General features: G+C 31.2%; 2 protein-coding genes and 1 non-coding gene across 5 annotated transcripts; 1 reads left to right on the top strand and 2 right to left on the bottom strand.

The window, feature by feature from the left end:
- The first annotated feature begins 7,347 nt into the window (after positions 1–7,347).
- Positions 7,348–10,934, top strand: LOC112716132 (bark storage protein A). The gene is made up of 5 exons (XM_025767988.3): positions 7,348–7,632; positions 7,733–7,800; positions 7,892–8,047; positions 8,900–9,151; positions 10,395–10,934. Exons 1-5 carry the CDS (start codon positions 7,404–7,406, stop codon positions 10,785–10,787), a joined length of 1,098 nt encoding a protein of 365 aa, XP_025623773.1. The 5' UTR covers positions 7,348–7,403; the 3' UTR covers positions 10,788–10,934.
- Positions 10,935–12,305: 1,371 nt separating this feature from the next.
- TRNAA-UGC (transfer RNA alanine (anticodon UGC)) lies at positions 12,306–12,378 on the bottom strand. The gene has a single exon. It is a non-coding gene; the product is annotated as a tRNA-Ala (tRNA).
- A 220-nt stretch (positions 12,379–12,598) lies between these two features.
- Positions 12,599–23,151, bottom strand: LOC112716131 (protein NRT1/ PTR FAMILY 1.2). Of its 3 annotated transcripts, XM_072205191.1 has the most exons (6): positions 22,851–23,086; positions 20,598–20,719; positions 16,021–16,135; positions 15,481–15,698; positions 14,123–14,658; positions 12,599–13,610 (listed from the first exon to the last, which is right to left on the bottom strand). In XM_072205191.1, exons 2-6 carry the CDS (start codon positions 20,640–20,642, stop codon positions 12,758–12,760), a joined length of 1,767 nt encoding a protein of 588 aa, XP_072061292.1. In that variant the 5' UTR covers positions 20,643–20,719; positions 22,851–23,086; the 3' UTR covers positions 12,599–12,757. The 3 variants fall into 3 exon arrangements, with proteins under 3 accessions (XP_072061292.1, XP_025623770.1, XP_025623772.1); XM_025767985.3 differs by lacking the exon at positions 20,598–20,719 and having other exon boundaries at positions 22,851–23,151; XM_025767987.3 differs by lacking the exons at positions 15,481–15,698; positions 16,021–16,135; positions 20,598–20,719 and having other exon boundaries at positions 22,851–23,146.
- Between the last annotated feature and the right edge of the window lie 768 nt (positions 23,152–23,919).

Here is a 23,919-nt window from a genome sequence, read left to right as displayed (position 1 = left end):
TGACCAACCACTAAACCAAACACAATTCATGTGCTAAATAAAACGTTATACACATTTTATCATCAAGAAAAATATTTTCTGCATGCAGAAGGACATAACTAAAGATACAAACAATTAAGTGAACAAAAATGACCAACACCACTAAACCGAACGCAATTCATGTGCTGAATAAAACGTTATACACATTTAATCAACAGGGAATAAAAAATTTGACTTACCACAATATCCGTTGGCACACAGTATATATTTTTTTCAAACCGGAGACATTTCATGTCGTTGAGAATCATGCAATGTGTATTGACCACCTACAAGAAGAAAATTTACGAGATATGTGGTATTAGAGTCTTTAAAAAAAATTATTAATGTTAACACAATAAGCAAAGAATTTACCGTGCTTTTCACATGTTGTCCAGGTATTAGAGACATGAAGTGATGTCTAAGCCCCTCGAAATTCGCTTGATGGTTCAAGATGAATAAGGGGTCATATTCATCGTTATTATCTTTGGTTTCTTTGATATGTGTCATTAAATGATAACACTTCTCCTTCAACTCCTTTGTGATTTCTTTCTTTTTCTCTAGAGTTTTGTAAACTTCAGCAGCTGTGAAGCTCGGCTCGGCACTCGTTGCTTCAGCAAACTTCAGTACCATCGTTATCCCAACATGTACCACCATGTCTACCAGGACTTCAAAGTCTGACACCGTCGGCTCAAAGGACTGAGTTGATTGAGTCACTGTCACTTGAGATGGGAGAGTTGGTTGAGATGCTGTGGGACTTATCCCAAGGTTGAAGGAAGGCACATCATCTTTCCATTGCCTAGGACGAGCAACACTGCATGACGACAAAGAGAGTTATTGATTTCTGGATTAAACAAATTAGTGAACTAAAATTAAACAAAGCAGTGAACCGAAATTATCCAGATTTAAACAAGCAAAAAACTTACAAATCAGGCTGTGCATCTTCTTCCAATTGTCGTGCCGCCAGAGCTTATTGGCAAGGTTGCTGTTGTTATTTGCGAGGGCTGCTGCATTAAACAGAAAAGAGTTTAATAACGACCAAGAATTATTATCCTATATCATTAAAACTAATAAAAGAATTTAATTACAACTTAAAGGAACAATGAAAAAGCAATATATAAGACATAAGATTATAAAAAATGATATTAATTAAAAATTACACATTCAATGGAGGTTCTGGCTCCGTCTTCCTCGGGGAAGATTTCTCCGCAGCCTGCTTTTCGGGTTTCGTAGGACAGTTGTAAGATACAGAAGAGAGTACAAAAATAAGAACACATTGAATTCATTTTTAGATGCAACTGAACCATAATTAAACCATGTAGTGAACCAAAATTATCAAGATTTGTACAAGCAGTAAAACTTACACATCAACTGAACTATACTTTCTTTGCAGGGCTGTTGTTGCGTTTCCAGAGGGTTGTTGAATTAAATAGAAAACAGTTCAATAATGACCCCAAATTATTATCCTATACCATTAAAATTAATAAAAAAAATTTATGTGCAACTTATTCATTATCAGAAGGGACTAGTAACTCTTCCTTAAGAGAACTCGGAAGAGACACCGCAATAGGATCTCTAAGGAATGTAAAGAAGGAAGAAGTTAATATTGAATAATTAGAATAGGTTATGAGAAACCAAAATTTGCCCATTGAAATACTCACATTTTCAAATGTTGAGAACGAGTTTTTTCTCAAACCTCAATTATTTGTAGGTCAGAATCAGGTGTAGTGCTACTGACATTTAAATACAATTTTCGTGTGATTAATTAAACAAAATTTATTACCTAAATCTAAAAGAGCAACATAAATATTTTTAACTTACACTGGTGGAGTTTTAAAACTCTTTTTTTAATGGATTTTCTTTCTTCGAAAAGCTTTTACCGGGATTTCTGGAGTATTTTTTTAAATTAAAATCATCAACCAAGATTAAAAGTACAGGTCTAAAAACACATGAAATTCATTTCTCGAATCTACTAAATCAAAAGTAAAGCCTGCAATGAACGAATTTACCTGGTATTTTCTGGAGTATTCACAGACGGTGTGGAGCTCACTTGAGTCTGTAAGATAGGTTCGCTAGCCAGATTTACAGTCAGTAGTCTAAGCAAGATAAATAAATATTACTCAGTGAATCCAGAGGAATTAGAAGAGGTTTTAGCAAATGTTAGCAAACAAAGAAAAAGAACTCAATATAAGAAACCGAATCTTACGTCTCAGAGAAATCATTTTGTGCCTCTGTGGAGTCAAACCTATCTGGAGCAATGTTTGCTGTCTAAGATCCATCATTTCTTCTCTTTGATCTCTTTTCTCTTAACATATGCAATGCATGTTTTCTTCTTTCTACAGCGTTGTCCTTTTCTTGTTCAGTTCTGAAAATTCATAAAATAAGTATCAATGAACCTAAAACAAAAGCATTAATAATTGAAAATATGATTTGAGAAACTTACTCATTGTTAGATTCAGTTTTACTCTCTGAATCTGTGAAAACAAGCTTTCCTGATTTCCTTTATTTTTTGGCCACCTTCCTCAGTTGTTTTCTTTTCATTAAGGATATTTTTTCGATTTCTTTTTCTCTGCAACACAGACAAACACATCAAAATTATACTAGAGACAAATATCAGTAAGAAAAACATTTCTAATGCGAAAGGACCCAAATAAAGATAATAACAATCAAGTGAATGAAAATGAGCAATACCACTAAGCCGAACGCAATTCATGTGCTGAATAAAATGTGATACACATTCAATCATTAAGAAAAATATTTCTGCATACAAAAGGACAAGTGAAGACACTAACAATCAAGTGAACAAGAATTACAAAGCCCACTGAACCGAACGCAATTCATGTGCTGAATAAAACGTGATACGCATTCAAATATCAAGAGAAAGATTTCTGCATGCAAAAGAACTCAACTAAACAATTGACAATCAAATGAATCAACTTGACCAACTCCACTGAACAATATTATATTTGTAATTTACTTAACAAGTATACATAAATAATTTTAAGCAAAGAAAAACAAAACTAAACCAGTTCAATATCATACAATCACATAAATGAACATCACCCGATACTTACTGGCTTTCAGATTGGCTTGTGCTCTCTGAATCTATCGGCACAAGCTTCCTTTTTTGTTTTCTTTTATAACCACCTTCTATGGTTGTTTTCTTTTCTTTGTTGCTATTTTTTCAATTTCTTCTTCTCTGCAATACATAAGAACAAGCACATAAGAACAATTTTAACCAAATGCAAGTAAAACAAAACCAATATGAACATCAAACTTACTGGTTTTTGGATTCACTTCTGTTTTTTGAATCCATGGGAATGCTTTCAGTTTCTCTTGTTGTTTCTGAATTCATCTCAACAATCTTTTATTTTTTAACCAGCCTCTGTTGTCTTGTTCTGTTGGCTGGCGGTGTTTTGTCGGATTCAGATTTGGATTCGGATTCAAATTCGGAAAGTGTCTTCTTCCGAAAAATCATCCAGATCAACAATTTTCTTTTCTTCTTTCTTTCATTTTCCTTTCTCTTTTCCCTTCAAAAAAGTTTGTTTCTTCTCCACCTTCTTTCTTTTTGTTTTTTCCTCCTTTATTTGCTTTCTATACAGAAGTCCTTAAAATACAAACTTATTTAGTTAGCAGAGTATTTTAGAAGCATCAATCATGTGATGAACCAAAATGAGCAGAAACACTGAATCGAACACCATTTATGTGATGAATAATACGTGATAAATATTCAATCATCAAGAAAAATATTTCTGCATGCACCAGGACTCAACTGAACACACTAACAATCAGGTGAATCAAAATTACAAATCCCATTGAACCGAACAACATTCATGTAGTGAATAAAACATGATAAACATTTAATCATAAAAAAAACATTTCTGTACGTACAAGGATTCAAATGAACACACTAACAATCAAGTGAATTAAAATTAGAAACTCCACTGGACAGAAAGAAAATAAGAACACATTTCAGAATAAGTCAATCTACTAAATGAAGCAACTCAATCCAATAAACTTAAAATGCAACTACGAAAAATAAATAAGCAGAGTATTTAGTTAGCAGAGTATTTTTAGAAGCATCTACAACTAGGGGAAAATTGTTTTTTAATTTACCATTGGGTCCGTTGCTTCTTGAGTAATCTAGTCGAGCATCATCTTCTTTGTCCAGTGGGCCACCTACGGTGGCAGGGGAGCATCAGGTCCGTCCAAGCGAGGGAACTTGGTTTCATGGAAATAAATAAGCATCAAAACAAAAACACAGTCGTTAACAGACTATTTCTTTCCCTTTCTTTTGTTCTCGATTCCCTTTCTCAAGAAGCTGAGCACATGATTTGCCCAATCCCACTGTTAGATATTATCCACATGAAAGATAGGCGGCTTATGGATCGGGGAGGCCATGCTTACCGTCGTCAGCAGCAAGAAGCGCTTCTGTACGAAGACAACAAAAGTCCTCCGAAATTTTTTTCTGGTTGTCCTCCTCTTCAACACTCATATCTAGGACAGAGTTTGTCAAAGATGCCAACGTAACACATTTGAGGCTGTCAAATATTGCCTTGTCTGCCTCATTCAATCTGCCATACTCAACCTTTTCAGAAAAATGATTCCCTACAATATTTTAATTGCAAGAAATCAGCCAAAAAGGCTCATTTTAATTTTTTGTACCCAAATGAACCGAAATCAAAGGAATCAATGAACCGAAAATAAGCAGAAAGTGAAAAGTGTATTACCCCGTGGTTTATGCCCAGCGCAACTGCTATCTTGCGAGGTGTTATATATATTTTTCCATGGAGAGTTTTCAGGTATCCATGGTATTCATTATAGCAATCAATCAATTCTTTCAAGAGGGCGTGGAAGACGTTCATTTCCGGGACATGTGCCAGGGCACCGAATCCCATTTCTTCAACTATATCTTTCTTTTCCTGACTCAAATTCTTGAACACTATTGCAATTATCTTTGTTTGGTATATGCAATCGTGAGTTTTTGCAAGGTTTTAAAACAGAATGTCACGATATATTTATAATACAAAATAGATTTTATTCGAATTAAAGCAGATAAATGTATTTAATGTGCTTACGTTATAGCGCGGCTTCTCCTTCTTTGTCACCATTGTCTTCTTCATTTTTGCTGTAAGGATAAAAAAATTGGTCCATACTTTACTTAATACATCGACAAATACAAGCACGCATATCTTAATCAAGTGAATGAAAATGTCCCAACCCACTGAACCAAACTCATTTGATGCACTGAATAAAACATGATAAATTATGAAATAGCTAGAAAATCATTTATGCATACAAAAGAAGCTACCTGAATATACTAACAACTAGGTGAATCAAAATTATCAACTCCATTAAAAAGTGATAAACATTCAATCATCAAGAAAATCAATCATTCATGCATGCAAAAGGACCAAATTGAATACACTAACAATCAAGTGAATGAAAATGGCCAACCCCACTAAACCAAACGGCATTCATGTGTTGACTAAAATGTAATAGACATTGAATCAGCAAAAAATTATTTTTGCATATAAAAGGAACCAACTGAACACACTAACAATCAAGTGAATGAAAATGACTAATTCCACTGAACTGAACACTATTCATGTTGTGAATAAAACGTTATAAGAATTCAATTAGCAACAAAAGCATTTTTGAATGCAAAAGGACTCAACTGAACACACTAACAATCAAGTGAATGAAAATAACCAACTCCATTGGACCGAACCCCATTCATGTGCTGAATAAAACATGATAGACATTCAATGATCAAGAAAAATATTTTTGCATACAAATGGACTCAACTAAATACACTAACAATCAAGTGAATAAAAATGAGTAACTTCACTGAATCGAGCAACATGCATGTGTTGAATAAAATGTTATAAACATTCATTCATCAAGAATAGTATTTTTGCATGCAAAATAAGTCAACTGAACGTACTAACAATCAAGTGAATAAAAAATAGCAACTCCATTGAACAGAATAAAAATAAGAACACATTTCATTCCAAACCCTAGCTACGCTGTAAAAATAGAATCAGAACACGTCGATCTATTAAACGAAGCAACTCTATCCAATAAACCTAAAATGCAACTAGGAGAAATGCGAAATTGTAATATTTAAAATGAACAATAGTTTTTCTCATACCTTCGTCAGTCTCTGTTGCTGTGGTGGTTCGTTTTTGCTTCTTACTTTCGAAATCTTCTCGCGATTCTTTTTCAGTTGTGGTTTCTGTAAAGAACGTGAGTAAAGTTCGAGTGATTTTGAGAGAGATTCGAAGAGAATAGTAATTTCATGTGTGTTGAAGAAAAAGAAACATTTTTTCATAATAAAGTGCGAATGAAGTAGCGGTTTCATGTGTGTTGAACGTATATATTTTATATTTTATTTAATGGTATTAGATTTTTTTAGTATTAGATCAATTTAAACAAACTTAAATACAAAATTACATAAATGTGTAGCATAACTATTTAATAATTAGGTTCGAAATATACTTATAGATATGCATTATATCGTAATATAAAATATATTTTAAATAAGCAGTATTATTATAGTTAGATAAGATATTTAATTAGTATATAAATAATGAAATAAATGAAACCGAAACGCACTTCCGCACATGATTTTATTAGGGCATCCAAAATTCTTCTTAAAATATATTCTTTATTAAATAAGAAGTGTGATACTTTTTATTTTGTTATTGTTTTCTCTTTATATAGATGATAAAATCGAAATTTAGATTTTTTTCATCATAAAATTTTAATATTATATTATCATCATAAAATTATTTATTTTTTAAAAATTGAAATTATTAGATAAAAACAGAAGTAATATTATAGAGTAGGCTACTAAAATAATTCTTTTCAATTTTTAAAAATGCTAACAAAAGCATTTTTATTCTTCTTGTTCATTTTTTATATTTAGTAATTAGTATTTATGTATTTAATTCAAAATTTTATAAGAATATTTAAATAACTATTTAAAAAGTACATAAAAAAAACCAATCAAAATTTGATCTCTATATTTTTTAACTTTTTAAATTATTTTTTATCATTAAAAAAATTGCAAAAAATATATTTGATATAAAATTATCAAATTTTAAGAATTAAAATGTCTTATCTTTTAAATCATACTTAAAAAAATTACATCAAAATTTAATTTTTAAAATATTTGTTGAGAATATATATTTAATATTATTAAAAATAAATGGTACTTTTGTTGGCGTATTTAAAAATTGGAACAGTTTTGGTAGTTAAGTCATAATTATATATTTAAGCGGCATGACTCATCATCGGCCTATATAAACAGGTATTTGGGATGTTCATTTCTGAGGTCCTGCACTTGTTCTTGTTATATTTTGAGTGTGGGAAGAACAATAAACATGGGTGGCAGAGTGTTGTGCAAAATGTTGGTTGCAGCATTGTTTATGTTATTCAGTGCCCAAAATGCATTAGTAAGTTGTGCTTTGAGTTCTGAATTGCAAGAACAAATCAATGCAATCAACGAACAAGGGCCATACATAGGTTTGGTCATGCCAAATTCCTTTGAACTCGATCCTCTTCTTAGCAATTCAGACTACATTGCTAGTGGTTATGTCCTAGACGTTTCAGGTAAAATAATTAATTAAAAGAAATGTTGACATAATTAATTAAGTATTTGTAATTATAATTCGTATATATAATTAACCTTCTTTTTTTAAAAAAAATGAAGGAAGGAGATTTCGCTTTGGAGCCATTGGTGACAAGCCTGTTATATTGGTCATGACAGGATTAAGCATGGTAATTAATTAATTAATAATTACTATTGTTTCGAAATGTGTTTTATTTTGATTGGAATTTCTTTTGATTATACTCATGTATGGATATGCAGATAAATGCAGGAATAACTACTCAGCTTCTTTTGAGCCTTTTCAACATAGAAGGAGTGGTGCATTATGGCATAGCTGGAAATGCAAATGAACAACTTCATATTGGAGATGTTGCTATTTCTCATTATTGGGGTCATCTCGGCCTTTGGAGTTGGCAGGTATATATCTATATGTGTCGGCGCGGCATATCCTTAAATAAAATTTTGATTCGAGACGAATTTAGTCATTTGTCTGTCCGAATAGAAGATGTCGTAGGTAAAAAAAAAAAAAAACTATATGTGTTGGAGTTTGAATTCCGTCTTATACATTTAACAACTCATTGACCAACGATAGACCTTTAAATAGAGCTCTGATCTATAATAAATTAGTTTTTAGTCTATCAGATTGAGAGATATCATGAGAAACAAAAATAAAAAATAAAAAATATTATAACCAATTTAAATTAATCAAGTGATAATCTTACTCGTTCACTTAAACAAGTGTCAAAAATTTAAATCTTACTTTATATATACAGTAATTCATTAAGCAATATAACAAACCTTTAAATGAAACTTAAACTCACAACATATTAATCTTTTACTTGCCAAATTTAAAGATACCATTAAAAAAAACAAGAAATATTATTATATTTTAATTGGCTTTTTACCACTACTATTGCTACTCTTTTATAACATTTTCTTCAATTCTTCCACACAAGACTCAAGTAAATACATTGGAGAAATGTATTTATTAATTACTTTTTTCTTTTATAAACATTTTTCTTTATTTATGTCTGTTAAAATCTTACTATTTTCGGCATTTATGAAAAAAAAATTGAAGGTCAAATTATAAGACTAATGAAAATATATATTCATTATTACTACTTATCTGCATGGAATAATAATAGACGCTGTTTAATTACCATGCATATTTTGGTAGATATAAAAATTTTTCCTCTTCAATTGAAATCTATTTAAAAGTTAGTTAAAAATGGATTTATTAATTTGTTATATTATACTATATATACACAGAGGTATGGGCTAGGGCCGGAGAATGAACTACCCTTAGAACCAAACGGAGACTACACAAGAAAATATGGAAACTTAAAATTTGCAGATTACACATCAAATGTTACTGCGGATAGTTCATATGACAACCTTCTCAACAATATTTTTTACCAACCAGAAGAGATTTTCCCCATTGATGGCACTCCTGAACAAAGGCAACATGCTTTTTGGGTTCAGGTTGATACCACTTACTACAACACTGCTAGCAGACTCAAGGTAATTTAATTTAGTGTCTAATAATAATTTACTCACCCCCATTCTAATTTTATTATATTTACTTATGGTTGGAGGGATTATTATTATTATTGGAAAAAAATAATGTTGATGTGTTTTGTTTTATTGTGAATATTTTTGAATTAAGCGACATATAATTATTTATATACCTCCTTTTATTAATTTAATTTTTAATAAGTAGTTTTATAAAATGGTATTAGAGTTTTTTATGGTAAAAAGTTTAGGAAAAATCTAGGAGGCCAGCAACTTTATTCAATTTTAGCCAGCACGTAACCAGCAAAGAAAAGTGAGTCATTTGATGAAATTTCACACCAATTTCACACCATTAAAATCATCATTGATGACTATTTGATGACTACAAATCACAAAAGTTGCTGGCCCCTAGCACTCCTCAAAAGTTTATTATTTGATCCTTGTTAGTTTCAAAACAAAAAAAATTAATGCAAATTTAACATAAATTAAAAAAAAATTGAGTAAAATTTTTTCTACTAGTTTAAATTTTTTAAATAAATATTTTATGATATCATATAATTAACTTTTACCACTTAAGAAATACTTATGAAAATTATTGACTAAGTTTTTCAAAGTAATTTTTTTACTCAATATATTAATTAAAAAGGAATCTTACTTTTATAATATTTTTTCCTCTAATCTTCTGAAAGTATTTGTATTTGTTCATCTTCTAGAAGTAGAATTGCACAAAAAAAAAAGAAATTTAATTTGCAGATTTAATCTGTATCCAATTTGAATTTTAGATAGAAGGAAATTTGTCTTCTTGTATGGATATGTATGTTTTGAGTATGTATTAGATATACAGTTAGATTTTTTACAATGGTACATGCTGCTTTAGATAGAACGAAACCTGTCTTGTATGTTACGTCTATTTTTACATCTAAAAAGGCTTTTGTGATATGCACTACTCAACATGTTTTTGCACCGTGTCCGTCAATAATATTACGAGAAAATAGGTGGAAACTCATATGGTTAAAATATTATGACAAAAAACCAACTTGGGTTGGTCGAGTGGTCAGCTCACTCTTCCGTTTAAGCAAGTGTTGGGGATTCGAATCTCGCCTTGTGCATGCAGTAACTCATTGGCCAGCGATAAACCCTTAAATAGAGCTACGGATTAGTCTAATCGTTTATTATGTGATAAATATTTAGTTGCCTCAAAACAATGTTGTTTTAAGTGCAAAATAAGTGATACATATATATATGTTGGCAGAACATGAAGCTTGAGAAGTGTCTAAACTCAACAAAATGCTTATCACATACACCAAAATTGAAATTTGTGTCAAAAGGAGCGAGTGCAAGCATCTACCTAGACAATGCAGCATATAGAGGCTTCATTCGTGAACAATTTGAGGTGACACAAGTGGACATGGAAAGTGCATCCGTCGCACTTATATGCCGTCAACAAAATGTTCCCTTTATTGTCATTAGGGCTCTCTCCAACTTGCCCGGCGCCACCTCAGAAGATTCCAACGAGGCTGACACCTTTGCGCCGCTCGCCGCCACCAATTCGGTCAAAGTGGTTGTTGAGTTTGTCAAGCTCTTGCCATCATCATTATCAAGCTCTAAGATTAAGAGGTTGTTGAGGTTGTTGAGTGTTGTCTAATTTCATGAACCGTTATGTATGTGAGTGATGCAAATGTAGACCTCTTATCTTTAATTTCGTCAATAAGAATAAGCAACAGAACTTTTGGAGTATGTTATTTGTGGGGAAAAAAACATATAAAATAAAAAAAGAAAGATTCATGATGCATGATGCTTTGTGTTATAGTAATTTACTTTTGATGTCTAAAATAAATTATAATATTTTGATTTTAATGTCGTGTATTAGTGGAATAAATGAATTTAAGAATATAAAATTCATAACTTTGAAACTAGTTGTTAGTATAAAAAGTTCATCAAATTAAATGTTTGTGAATCACAGTTCAAACAAGTATATATATTTTTTTAATTACATTACATGATATTATTACATTGCTGTAGTCATTTTTTGTCAAAGAATGTTGCTGTAATAATTTAGGCTAAATTCACATTTACATCGCATCATTTGTTTACATCAGTATTCGTTGGTGAATTATGTGATAAAAAATGGTGGCTGCAGAAAAAGTTAAAAGATAATTTGAAGAAAAGAGGAGGTTAGACAGAGAACAAATGACAATAGTGATATCAAAAATTCAAAGGAGAAAATAAGAAAAACTTGAAAATTTGAATTTCAATTTGGTTTACATTGTAGTAATGAAAAAGTAGTGGTAAAATATTTACATAAAGAAGGGGCTGAAAGAAAATATCAAAACAGAGAACAGCTTAATTCAAAAAACGACAAAAGGTGAAGAGCATTAGATACCAAAACCTTTTTAGTTGATGAAGCGAATGAAGTTCAATATTTGAGGAGCTCAATAACATACTTCATGGTTGTTTTGATCTCGTGTTTTGTTTTGTTTTTTGGGTGTGGTTTGCTCTTTTGGTTTTGTCTTGTTGGTTAGGAAGGATGTTGTTTTGTTTGCATGTTTGGATGTGTTGGCGGTTTATCGTGTCTGTTTTCGTTGAGTCTTTGAACTTTACTCTTCATTAGTGGTCGAGTCCCTCAACTAATTGGAAAAAAAAGATAAGGGATCAAATTGACAAAAACAAAAGTAAGAAGTTAAAATCTTATTTAAAAAAATAATAAAGATTTTTTTTATCAAATGAATTAGACAACTCTCAATTTATACATTAGGAACTTACTTATATTGCACTCATACATCCAATATTTATGAATTCTATCTACTATTTGATTTCAGCTATATTTTGAATCTAAATGTACTTATTATAAGGGATAAATGATGACCACTAAACTAAGACATTGTGTAAAGAAAGAGATAATGAAAATGCCATAATGCCTTCACCCTTCAGGGAAATAGAGCATATCATCGAGGTCCATTTCCTGATCCCTAAGTCCAACCCATCAAGTATTGATTCTAGAACAGAATTGCCTAATTGATTGAACTAAAGTCCAAAAAGAAAAGAAAGAATTTGCTGCACCATCCAAAAACATAATAAACAAAAACAGTAATTTGTTGCAGTAGTGATTATTGAACTAGGAAAACCATGACCGAAAAAAGAGAAGAAAACAAAAAGTTTGGGGTGGAGATGCGGGGGATCGAACCCCGTGCCTCTCGCATGCAAAGCGAGCGCTCTACCATTTGAGCTACATCCCCATTTGTTTGTTTATTCATTTTTAAAAATAGTTCTTTTTCTTTTAATTTTTCTCTCTTAATCTTTGCTCATGGGTTATTAATTAATAAAATTAGTTCCCTAATAAAATTGCTGTTTTCCCCTCTATTAAATGTTATCTAATAATATATTTCTAATGCAACACTGTATGTGTGGCTTTATATACTAAACATGATTAGAAAGATTACAAGTCAACAAATCAACTTAATAGAAAGGATATCGTCCATTTTCTTATTTTATTTTTATATTTACTATAGCTTAATTTTGGTACATTAACGATATAATATTCATCTAAGCTAATAGCATCAGGCCATGGATAACTTTAAGAAGCAATCACCTGTATATCTCTCTATCTATCTTTATCTACTTAAAATTATACTTTCCATTACCCTTACAAGGGCCATAAGCTTTACTACAGTAAATAAAATATCCAAAATTTGCAATGCACAAACTAAAAATGAATGCATAATAGTAATCATAATGACCCTTGTTTATGTTGCTTGAAAGCCAACTCTCATTTCCTCCTCCTCCAGTAACACCATCAACACCACTAAGAACAAAACTTGCTGCCAAATTCCCCACAGACATTGCCAGGCCACCTAGCGTGGACGCCAAGCTAGACATCGATTGGGGAAGCTCGGCCAGAAAGAACTCGTTTTGTCCAATGCAGGCTGATGCCTCGGCCAATCCGTCAAGGATTTGCCGTGGCAGGAGCCATAGGGCGGACAAGTTCACCACGGCTTGTGGTTGTTCCGAATAGCCTTGATCGATTGCAATCCCACGCCTAATGTTCTCTACTATTGCTAATGATGCGATTGAAACACAAGATGAAAATAGGCCAAGTCCTATTTTCTGTTTTGATCCTAAGCATGCCGGCCGTCCCAGTATCAACGATGCAGCCGGGACTAAAACACGGTCATAGAGTATAACCCAAAGTACTACCGATATAATCATGAATGTTCCAAAGGAGCCTGAAGGAATTTCAAAGTTTGAAGTGATGTGTCGGTCCATGGACGATGCCTCGAGCACCAGGAAAGAACCTTGGCTAACATTCACAGTGAGCATGATTCCTGCTGTCCAAATTGGAATTACCCTGAGAAGTGCCTTTAGTTCTTCCACCTGATCCACTGTGCAAAGATTCCATGGATTCAAAGGCCTTCCATCTGGTTTGAGATCTTGTGAGGGATCTTTAATCATGCATGCTTTGTTGAGAAACCTAGTCAGAATTGTGCAGCAAAGAAGAATGAAAACATAGAGAAAACTAAGAATATTTAATATTGACGATAGTTGTGATTCACACTAGTATTTGAGTATATCTCAATGTTTCTATCACTCAAAACATAAGAGTATATATAACTACCTAGAGATCACAGACTAACACGATATAATTCCAACTTGTTCCCTAAGTCACCAAAGTCTGTTAGATTAGTTGCAACCATATTAACTGATTCGAGTCTCATTACTCCCTATATAAGTCTCTACTTATATAATATAACATTTTCAGTTTGATGCTTCTGTACAGTGTAAAATTTCCTATAATTTCAAATGTGCTCATTTTAGTCCCATGAATTTATCTTCCATAAAGTCAGATCAAGAGGCTAGTGAACAATTTCAGAATTTCATGATTAAAAAAAAGTTTCTGATTTGATGCAATTAGTAACTATGTCCATAGCAATCTGATCTTATCAATGCATGATGATAAATAAGACAAAAGGAACCAAATCATACCTCAAACTTTCACTTGGCACTAGGAGAATCGAATCCTTCTCATGGTAGTATGTCAAATTTCCATATTCCTGATTCAACTGAACAAGTCTATTTCTATAAGAGGCTACAATGACCTGAGCTAACCCACTCACCATGTTCTTTTTGGTCTCTAGCTTGACATAAAATGGAGAAGCTAAGAAAAACGATATAGTCGATATGAACATTAAGATAACAGGAATTCCGAACCCCACTTTCCATCCTATGGTTTCTTGAATGTAAACAACACCAGTTAGACCAAGAAGTATTGACAATGTGACCGAAGCATAGTACCATCCGAAGTAACTTTCCTTAACATTCCCATCTTTGTCCTTCATGCTTAACTGATCAACACCGAAGGCTAAAGAGGATGATCTTATGCCTCCAGCTCCAATGGCCATAAGGGCAAAAGAGGAATGTAAGATCAAAAGTTGCATTGTTGAAGTGGAGTTATAGACATTGGTTAATTGGTTGGAAGTTTGCCTTGGAATCATGGTTGTTGACCATAGAAGAACCATTCCCTACTCAATCCAGATGATAAAAACAATTAAACTTCTAACTTTGTATCACTGCTTCATGATAGAATTAATGATTTTTAAAAAATAAAGTGAATTATGTTTAGTAGTTCCTGTAAAAGTGATTCTGAAGGTAAAAGTTGGTTTTGGTAAATAAAAACTAAAGACACAAAAATTGGCAAAATAAATTCCAAGATACAATCCCTCCAACTGGTGTTCTATTTAAGAATAGAACTCAGATTCTCTCAGAGGCCATAGCATACCTCTGCCATTACACTAACACTCTTATGAGTAAAACTAAGGGAAAACTTTCAAGTGTACCGGTACACCAGTGTTTCAGTAATTTTTAACCGTTAATCTTAATTATAAAAATGTATATAATATATATAATTAAGATCAACGATTAAAATTCACTGAAACACCAGTATACCGGTATACTTGAAAACTTTCCAAAACTAAGTACTCAGTAACATATGAGTGCCAGCAATTACTAAATATACCTCGAGTTCAACTAGATAGGCACCTTTTTTCGGCCAACATCAGCAACACCTTTTAATGTTAAATTCTAAACACTAAATTTCAAACTTATATCCTAAATTTTATATTCTAAATTCTAACTCTAAATACTAAATCTTCCTAAAAAAATGAGGGTTAAAATTCAATTTTACAATTGGCTTCCAGTACTTTTTCATATACTTAATATCATTCACTTTCCAGATACAATCTAACTCGATTAGATTGGATTAGTTCGACAAAACTATCCAACAAACTGAGTAGTAACCTAATATTTGATGGGTAGTAAACGGATGAAAAGGAAACGGAAATTACCAACAGGCTAGTAACAGAACCAAAAGCAATCATGGAATATCGACCGACACAAGAGTCTGCAAGCAAAGCAGCAATGAGGGGTGTGAAATTGGTGGCAGCAGACCATAACAAGAGGAAATTGGTGGCAGCAGCAGTTTCCATGCCATACTCTCTTGTCAAGTACAATATCATGTTAGGCATTAGTCCAATGCTAGCCAGCCTCTCAAATGCCTCATTTGCTGCCACAAAATCACACATCAATTAATTATTAGACCCAACTACATCTACATCATTCACCAGAGTTAAGCCCCAAATGGCACTGATCGCGTACCGTAAAATAGTCTTTGAAATCTCAATTCCACCAATTACGTTTTTTAGATCTTCCCTCAACCTTTTTTTTTTCATCAAATGACTCATCCTGCCGTTAGGACTAATATGACACACTTTTGTCAATTCCGAGACATAATTAGTATAATTGAGATTTGGAAGACTATTTTAGTGCACGCAGCGAATCCAATCTCACTAACTACTTTGGAGTTTAGCACCATTGACATTGTTTACCTATGATGAAAGGCAAGGTTCTGAAGCCACCCTTGTGGTTGTGGGAAGTAGTGGAAGTGGCCTTGGAGAGGAGTGGAACTTCCACCACATGCTCTATCTCTGGGAAGCTTCCCATCTGCAAAGATTATAGTGGTGCTGAATCACTCAAGACTAAACACTCAAACAGTTAAGTAGATTGAGTGCTTTCATATAATTGTATGGCGCAAGATGTGGACAGTTCCATAAAATGATTGTTACCCTCGTTCCTCCACCTGTTTCTATAAACAGAATCGTACACATACACGTGTATATATAATATGATATAAACGGTTTCCGTAACTGCCGAGTGCACTCTTAATTTCGTAAGATGATTGGTTATTATCTACTTCATTACATCGGATAACACGACACGCTACTTTTCCATTGGTTTAAATCTTCTCTTAAATAATAACTCTTACACGCTTTACTAAAATATATATTGTTTTCTTCACTGCACCAAAAGATTTCATTAGTTTCCTTCAATCGATGCGTGTGTTTAAGTCTCAAAATGGAGAAACAAACAACCATTCATTAATACCATGTTTTTCGGTGCAAGATGATTCCCTCGTGTGCCATGTGATGGCGTTTAATTTCTATAATTTAACAATCCGCTATTTTTTTTTTGAAAATAGGATTATTTGGTGTAATTATAAACGGGTAAATTTTGTAGGTGAAGAGTCAACACATACGTGTTGCACCACGCAAAGTACGTGTTGAACATGTTTCATTATTTTGATAATACACAAACTATGTGTTGGACACGTATCAATATTCTAACCAGTACACAATTTTTTACATCTACAATACTATAATATATTTTAAATATCAATATTCAATCAAAATATTATCTTCATTTTCATACTAAAAATAACTTCGGTTAACAATTACCTTTTTTTAATGGGAATGGATGCTTTTAATTTATTTTTTATGGATTTTGCTAGAGAATTAATTTGAATATAGTCAATTATAGTCAACTAGTTAAAAAACATTAGTTACATAAAAAAATAAAACAACTTTTCACTATTTCTATTTTCTGAAATTTTAAAAACAGAAATAAAGAAGAGTTAACCAAATTGACTTATAATATAGTTGGTTCTCCAAAGTTTTTCTTTTTTTTTAATTATTTGATAAAGTGTAATTTTTTATTTTATATTTTTAAGTAATATAATATATATATATATATATATATATATAAAATAAATAATAAAAAATTATAATTTATGAAACAATTAAAAAAATTGAAAAATTTCACTCTTAGTTCTAATTTTAGAATTACTATGTGAATTCTCTTAAAGTTAAATTCTAAAATGGTCCTTAAAATTTATAGAATGCACCCTAATTTTTAATTGCACTATTTAAATTTTTAAAATTGAATAAAATACATTTAGTTGTCCCCTACTTATTTTTCAGCTAATTTACTTGCCATCACCAGAAATAACATGGCAAATGGCTACGTTAGAACTATGAAATGTTATTGTATTAATTTTGGTGATAAACCTCTAATGAAACAACCTCATTTTAACACTAAGAGAGTTAAAACATTCAAACTCCCCTAGCAAAGTAATCATTTCGTCTTCTTCATCTTTTTCAAAAGTAAAATATTTTACTCAAAATCCTAACATCTTGATATAAAAAATTTGAATGTTTTAACTCTCCTAGTCTTGAAAACGATATTTATTCATTAGGGGTTTAACGCCAAAATCAATACGACAACATTTCACGTTGTCCAGTGACAGTCATTCTCGACGGCAAGCAAATTGGCTGGAAAATAAACAAGGGATCAACTAAGCGTATTTTATTCAATTTCGAGGATATAAATAGTGCAATTGAAAAGTTAAAGACAAAATCAGTGCATTCTGTGATTTAACTCATTCTCCTAACATTAATATAGGTTAAATTATTTAAATCTTTATAATTTTATTAAATTTGTAATTAAATTTTATAATTTAAAAACTTTTAATTTGATCCTTACATAATTTTGAATTTTGTAATTATGTTTTTATCGTATAAAAAATATTAGAATTAATACTCCTGTTAAAACATAAATACCCCTATTATGATTTTGATTTCTGGGACGGTTGGAGAACTGGATGCGGTGAAAGATGTCCTTGGGAACGAGGATGATGTCGAGCCCGCCATGATCGATGATGATAGTGATGATGATATAGGGAGAAGTATTTCTGTTGAGACTGGTGGAGCATCGAACTCCGAAACTCAGCAGTATCTGCCGCACTTTTATTCTCTAGATTTAGATGCGATGAGAACGGAGGGGTTACTGGATGTAGAATCCGAATTTGGCGCTAGAGATTCACAGAACACCACAAATCTAGCTGAGTTCCAAGTCGGGCAGCAGTTTCAGAATAAATAGAAACTCATCTTATGTGTGAAGGCTTATAGCATTTGCCGTGGGGTTGAGTACAAAGTGATGGAATTGGACCATGACAAATACTATGACAAGTGCAAGGAGTTCAGAAATAGTTACAGATGGTTGATTCAGATCACTCTACGGCAGTGGAAGGGTATCTGAGAGGTCAGACGGTATAACGGACCTCATACATGTTTGGCGACCTCGATCTCATGTGATTACAGGAAGCTTGACTATCATGTGATATATGCCTTCATCCTTCCTATGATTAGAGCTGATGCGGCTGTGTCCATCAAGGTTCTGTAGAATGTGATTGAAGCACATTTTAGGTTCAGATCTATGTACAGGAGAGTGTGGTTGGCTAAGCAGAAAATCGTCGCGCAAATATATGAGAATTTGGAGGAGGCCTACAATAAGCTACCAAGATAGGTGTTTAGTGTGCAAATAACGATGCCAGGCTGTGTCATTCTTCTGAAGATGAGTCTTATGTGAGTTGGAGACTAGGTTGATGGGGAGTCGACATTTTTTCACTGTCTTTTTTAGTCGTTTCCACCGTGCATCGAGACATTCAAGTATTGTAAGCCGTTGGTCAGTATTGATAGGACTCATTTGTGTGGTAAATATGGGAGAACTTTGTTGGTTGCGATAATTCAGGATGAAAATTCTAATATCGTTCCTATTGCATTTTTCCTAGTGGAGGGTGAAAATGCGGAATTATGACATTTTTTCTTATCTTACTTACGGTAGCATATCACTCCTCAGCTGGGCATTTTCATGATCTCCGGGAATTCTCGTCACTTCTACTGCCTATTTAATCTAACATTAGAAATCTAAATTAGATTTACTTAAACTCCTAAAAAAACTTCTAGTATTGTTAATCACTACTCTAACTAAGCATTGTTAATCACTATTTCACAATGCATTTGTACTTTTGAAATTCTAGCAAAATATTAAACCACTACTCTAACTACTATTTGTAGTTTAAAAATCTCAGTAGCGCATATAACAAAATTCTAAGTGATTTAACATCGCAAACTATTACATATTTTTTTTTATATAGATATTCAATTTCAGAAATTAAGCTCTTCATGGATGGAACCATCAATATGGGCGACGCTGTCTAACCGATAGATACGGTTCGGATCGTCTTCTATTTCCACAATTTTAATTTTACGATTTTTTTGGCACAGATTTTCTTTGGAATTCATTTTTGGGGGGTGGAATTTGGTGAAATGTAATTTGAAGCAAGTGGATTTGAATTCTTTATATAGGTATATAAACACTAAATCGAAACTAATAAATTCAATTTACCATTAGCTTTCGTTCAATGTAAATCGAAGTAAGTCCATTCAATTTATTAGTGCTTAATTCGAATCATCAATTCGAATTATTAGGAGCAAAAATTGTGTGTGTAATTCGAAGCCAATAGTTTTGATTTATTATGGATGGACTTCAAAATCAACTAAATCGAATCTAATCTATTCGATTTATGCATAATTCTAGTAGTTCGAATTTGATTTACTATTACAATGATTAAATCGACTTTAATCAATTTGATATACATAAAGTGACTATAAAAACATGTATGTAATATTTTTTATTTTAAAAGATCTATGTAATTTTGTGATTCAAAGAGTTTATTAATGTGTTTTGCCCATTTTTTAAATTTTTAATGTTATATCTTTTAGTTTTAGTTCAATAAAAGTTAAAATATTTTTATTTTAACTATTGTCATTATTTTATTTTAACTATTGTCATTAATTTGCTACATTAAGTATCATAGTAACAACGTAAATGGTTGATGTGATAAGACACGAAATATCAATATTTAACCTGTTAAGTTAATATTTAATAAATCAAACTGATGGCATAAATTAAATAGAATTTTTTTAATTTTATTTAAAACTTATTATATATATAAAAAACTTAATCATCAAATAAATTATTATATATTTATATATAAATATATAATTGTTTAAAATATTTTATATTTTAATATATATTTTATAAAGATAATTATTCTAAATTAAGGACGAAACATCATGCAACAAAAAAAAAGGATAATGCCCCTCAAATTTTAATTTTTTTTTTATAAATTGTATACAAATTTTAGTTTAATTTTCTTAAAAAAATTATTTTACTTTTTTTTGCAAAATTAAATTTTGGCCCTCTCTAAAATTCAATCTAGTTCTACCTGACCAACTTTGTGACAAATCATCCACCTATGTGTGATTAGCATTGTGAATCGGTGCTAATTGCTTGATCAGAAAATCATAGCCAAGACTAGTAGAATATGTCTCTAGGTTCACATAGCCGCTACATATTGCCAAATAAAAGAGACTTTAGAACAATATAAAACACATATTTTTAATCTATTTATGTAGGTAAAGTTTATGGTGCCCAACAATTATGGTGGTTATAATTATTATATAAGTATTGTTAGAAATTAATTTTTTTTTTTTTTACATTTTGGTAATTTTTTATTTTTTAATTAAAAATATTATTAAATAATAAAAAATATAACTTTAATTTTAATAATATTTTTTTTAGATACTATAATTACTATAACATAAATATCATAACATGCATTATTATTTTTATTTTAGTATAAATAATATGCATTAGTTTTTTTGTGAGATGAATTAGGTAACTCTCAATTATAGTTATTATATCACGATGTATTATTTACATGTTGCAAAATCGTTTTTTTTTTTAAATTTTAATTAGCAAGATACAGCACAGCGGAACTACGTAATGAAAAGTGTGGTCCGAATGGAACAACCTAGTTGGGCTGGTGGTATATGATTGTAAGATCCATAGTTTGCAGGCCTATACCAAAATCTAGCCCAAATATATAACACTATTTGAATATTGGAATTGGATCCATCCAAAAAATTAAAGAAGAATTGGATTTGGAAATTGGATAAGTTGTTACTGTTACATACAACGAAAAAAAAAATTGTTACTGTTACATGCAAGGGATACAACTGGGACTTTAGGTATATTCAGTGAGTTTTTAAAAAAAGGTTTTTTTTAAAATTATTTTTTTAAAAGATTTTATAAAAAAATAAAAATAATTTTATATTTAGATATTTTATATAAAAAAATATTTTTATTTATCAATTATGTTTGAATATAATCATATAAAAATATTTATTTATTTATTTATTACATAATTTTTTTTAAAAAATAGATGTAAATTGAAGTTTTTTAATAATAATATTTTTTATTTTTAAATGCTTTTATTTTTACTATTAAAAATTTACCAAACATTCTAAAAAATAAATAAAACATTTTCATTAAAAGAAAATCTTATTTTATCAACTTAATAATGCACAAACAAATACTTAATTGAGTGGTTAGATATATTACCTCTTAATATACTATATTTGAGTTTGAATTTTGGTTATGACTAAGTAGTAAATAAAACTCTTAAATGTATGTGCAAGTGTGTGATGTAATACTTAAAATTAGAGATTATCCAATCTATTCAAATAAAATAATATTTTTTACTGTTACGCGTCTCAAAAAAAAAAAAAAATGTTATTACTACTGTTAGAAGAAACTACGTGATTTGATGCAAGAAGACTGAATAAGATTGCTTTTTCATTTTTTTCTTTTTCTTTTTTTTTTTCCTTCTTAAATAAACTGCTATTTCTGATCATATTGTTAACTATTTTAAGTTTTTAACAGTAAAAAACATAAAAAAAAACAAGATATCATCACATATTGGATTAATTCGACCCAACTAACTAAAATGAGCAACTCATTGAATAGTTTCGTTGATCATTTTGAGTAATTTTGTCGAAATAATTCAATCTTTTTTGTGACCAATTCAAGATTTAATTACTATCAAGTTAATTTGGATCCTTTATAGTCATAATTAATATTGACATTTAAATCTTTTGTGATAAAAAAATAGTAGTTTTATTCTATTTTCATGTTATTATTATTTACATTCTTGAATTAGATTGTAACTCTGGTTCTTTCTTTCTTATACTCACTACTCTTATGTTAATTTGAAGTCATACACCACTTGCATGATCAATGGGAGGGTACCTAATTTACTTGTTAACTAGTGTATTAATATTCTACATTTCTATAAATTAAATATGTGTATTAATTATGAATATAAAGTTGGTTAATATAATAAATTTTTTACATTTTAACTAAGGGGTGTTTCTTTTCTGTGTTAAAAATGGTAAATATATGATTTTATTCTTTTATAGATTATATATGATGATTTTTTTTTTTTAATTTCTAGTGGAAGAAATAGCATATTGTTAAGAGGCCAAAAGAATTCCAATTAAAACTTACAAGTTAATTGTTTGAAAGGTTTCTTGGTTATAATAATGAGTGAGGAATAATTAATTTCTCAACAAATCAAATACAATACTATATAAAATTGGAGAAAGTGCAAAAAGAGAGGAGAATTATGAATACATACCAGTATGAATAGTGTACCAAAAGTAGCGATAAACATCATATTGAAGGTAGGTTGTGGCTATGTCCAAATTCATATTTGGTAACATAATTAGCCCAAAATTAGGGCTATGATGAAGCGTTGAGGTTTCCATGCAAAATCCAAAGAGTAATGTGGATGAAGATCGGTGTTGAAGGAATTAAAGCTAAAGGGTTCAGAGAGAATGCAAAGAACTCAGGAACATTGATTTCTGCGTTTCTAAATACTTACCATCAATTTTAATAATATTTTATTTAATTTGATTTCAGGTTTGATGATACCACTCGAGGATCACGTGGTGATCCTCAAATTATTTTAAGGATTTAATTCACTACTTCTCAAAGGATAAGCTTGTCATTGCACAAATTGGTGGCAACTTACAACTTGATAAGTTGATGTCTCTATGACCTCATGCCATCACTGTAGAATTTTTTTTATGAAATGAATAAAATAAATAAGTAAAAAGTATAGGTAATTACTTCCATGTATTAGTCAACTTGAACAATTTTTTAAAAATGTTTAAAAAATTCTGATTTTGAAATTTTAAAAAAATAAGATTAGATTTAGAAATACGCGTTATCAAACCTCAACTCTTAGTGGGATATCCCCCTCCAATTCCTCTCTCTCTCGACGCTGCGACCTTTCTCTGCAATCCCACTCGAGCGTCTTCAAAGTCCATCACCCCTCGTGCACCGCCGTGTCTTCCCTCCCTCCCCCCTCTCCCCTCCCCCTCTCTTCTCTCCACAACACCATGCCCCTCCTCCTCCAACCCTGATCATTGTGCCTTTCCATGCGACACATCATCTCGCGACGCTGCACTCTTCTTCTTTGAACCCTCTTGTTGCGACATGCGCACCTCCCGCTGCAATTTCTCGTGTCGCGACGCTTCTCCTTGTAACTTGTCGTCCCGCAACGCCGTGCCCTCTTCTTCTTCTCCTGTTCTTCTTTTTACCACTTTTGAATGTTTCTTTTTCTTAGGTTTTGAAGGTGTTTTTGTTATATGTTTTAGATGTTTTTTTTCTTATATTTTGGATATTTCTTCTTTTTAGGTTTT

The sequence above is a fragment of the Arachis hypogaea genome, chromosome 10 (assembly GCF_003086295.3).
Source record: "Arachis hypogaea cultivar Tifrunner chromosome 10, arahy.Tifrunner.gnm2.J5K5, whole genome shotgun sequence".
NCBI classification, from domain to species: Eukaryota; Viridiplantae; Streptophyta; class Magnoliopsida; order Fabales; family Fabaceae; genus Arachis; species Arachis hypogaea.
The sequence above is the reverse complement of the archived record's forward strand: the minus strand, read 5'-3'. Positions and strand labels throughout refer to the sequence as shown.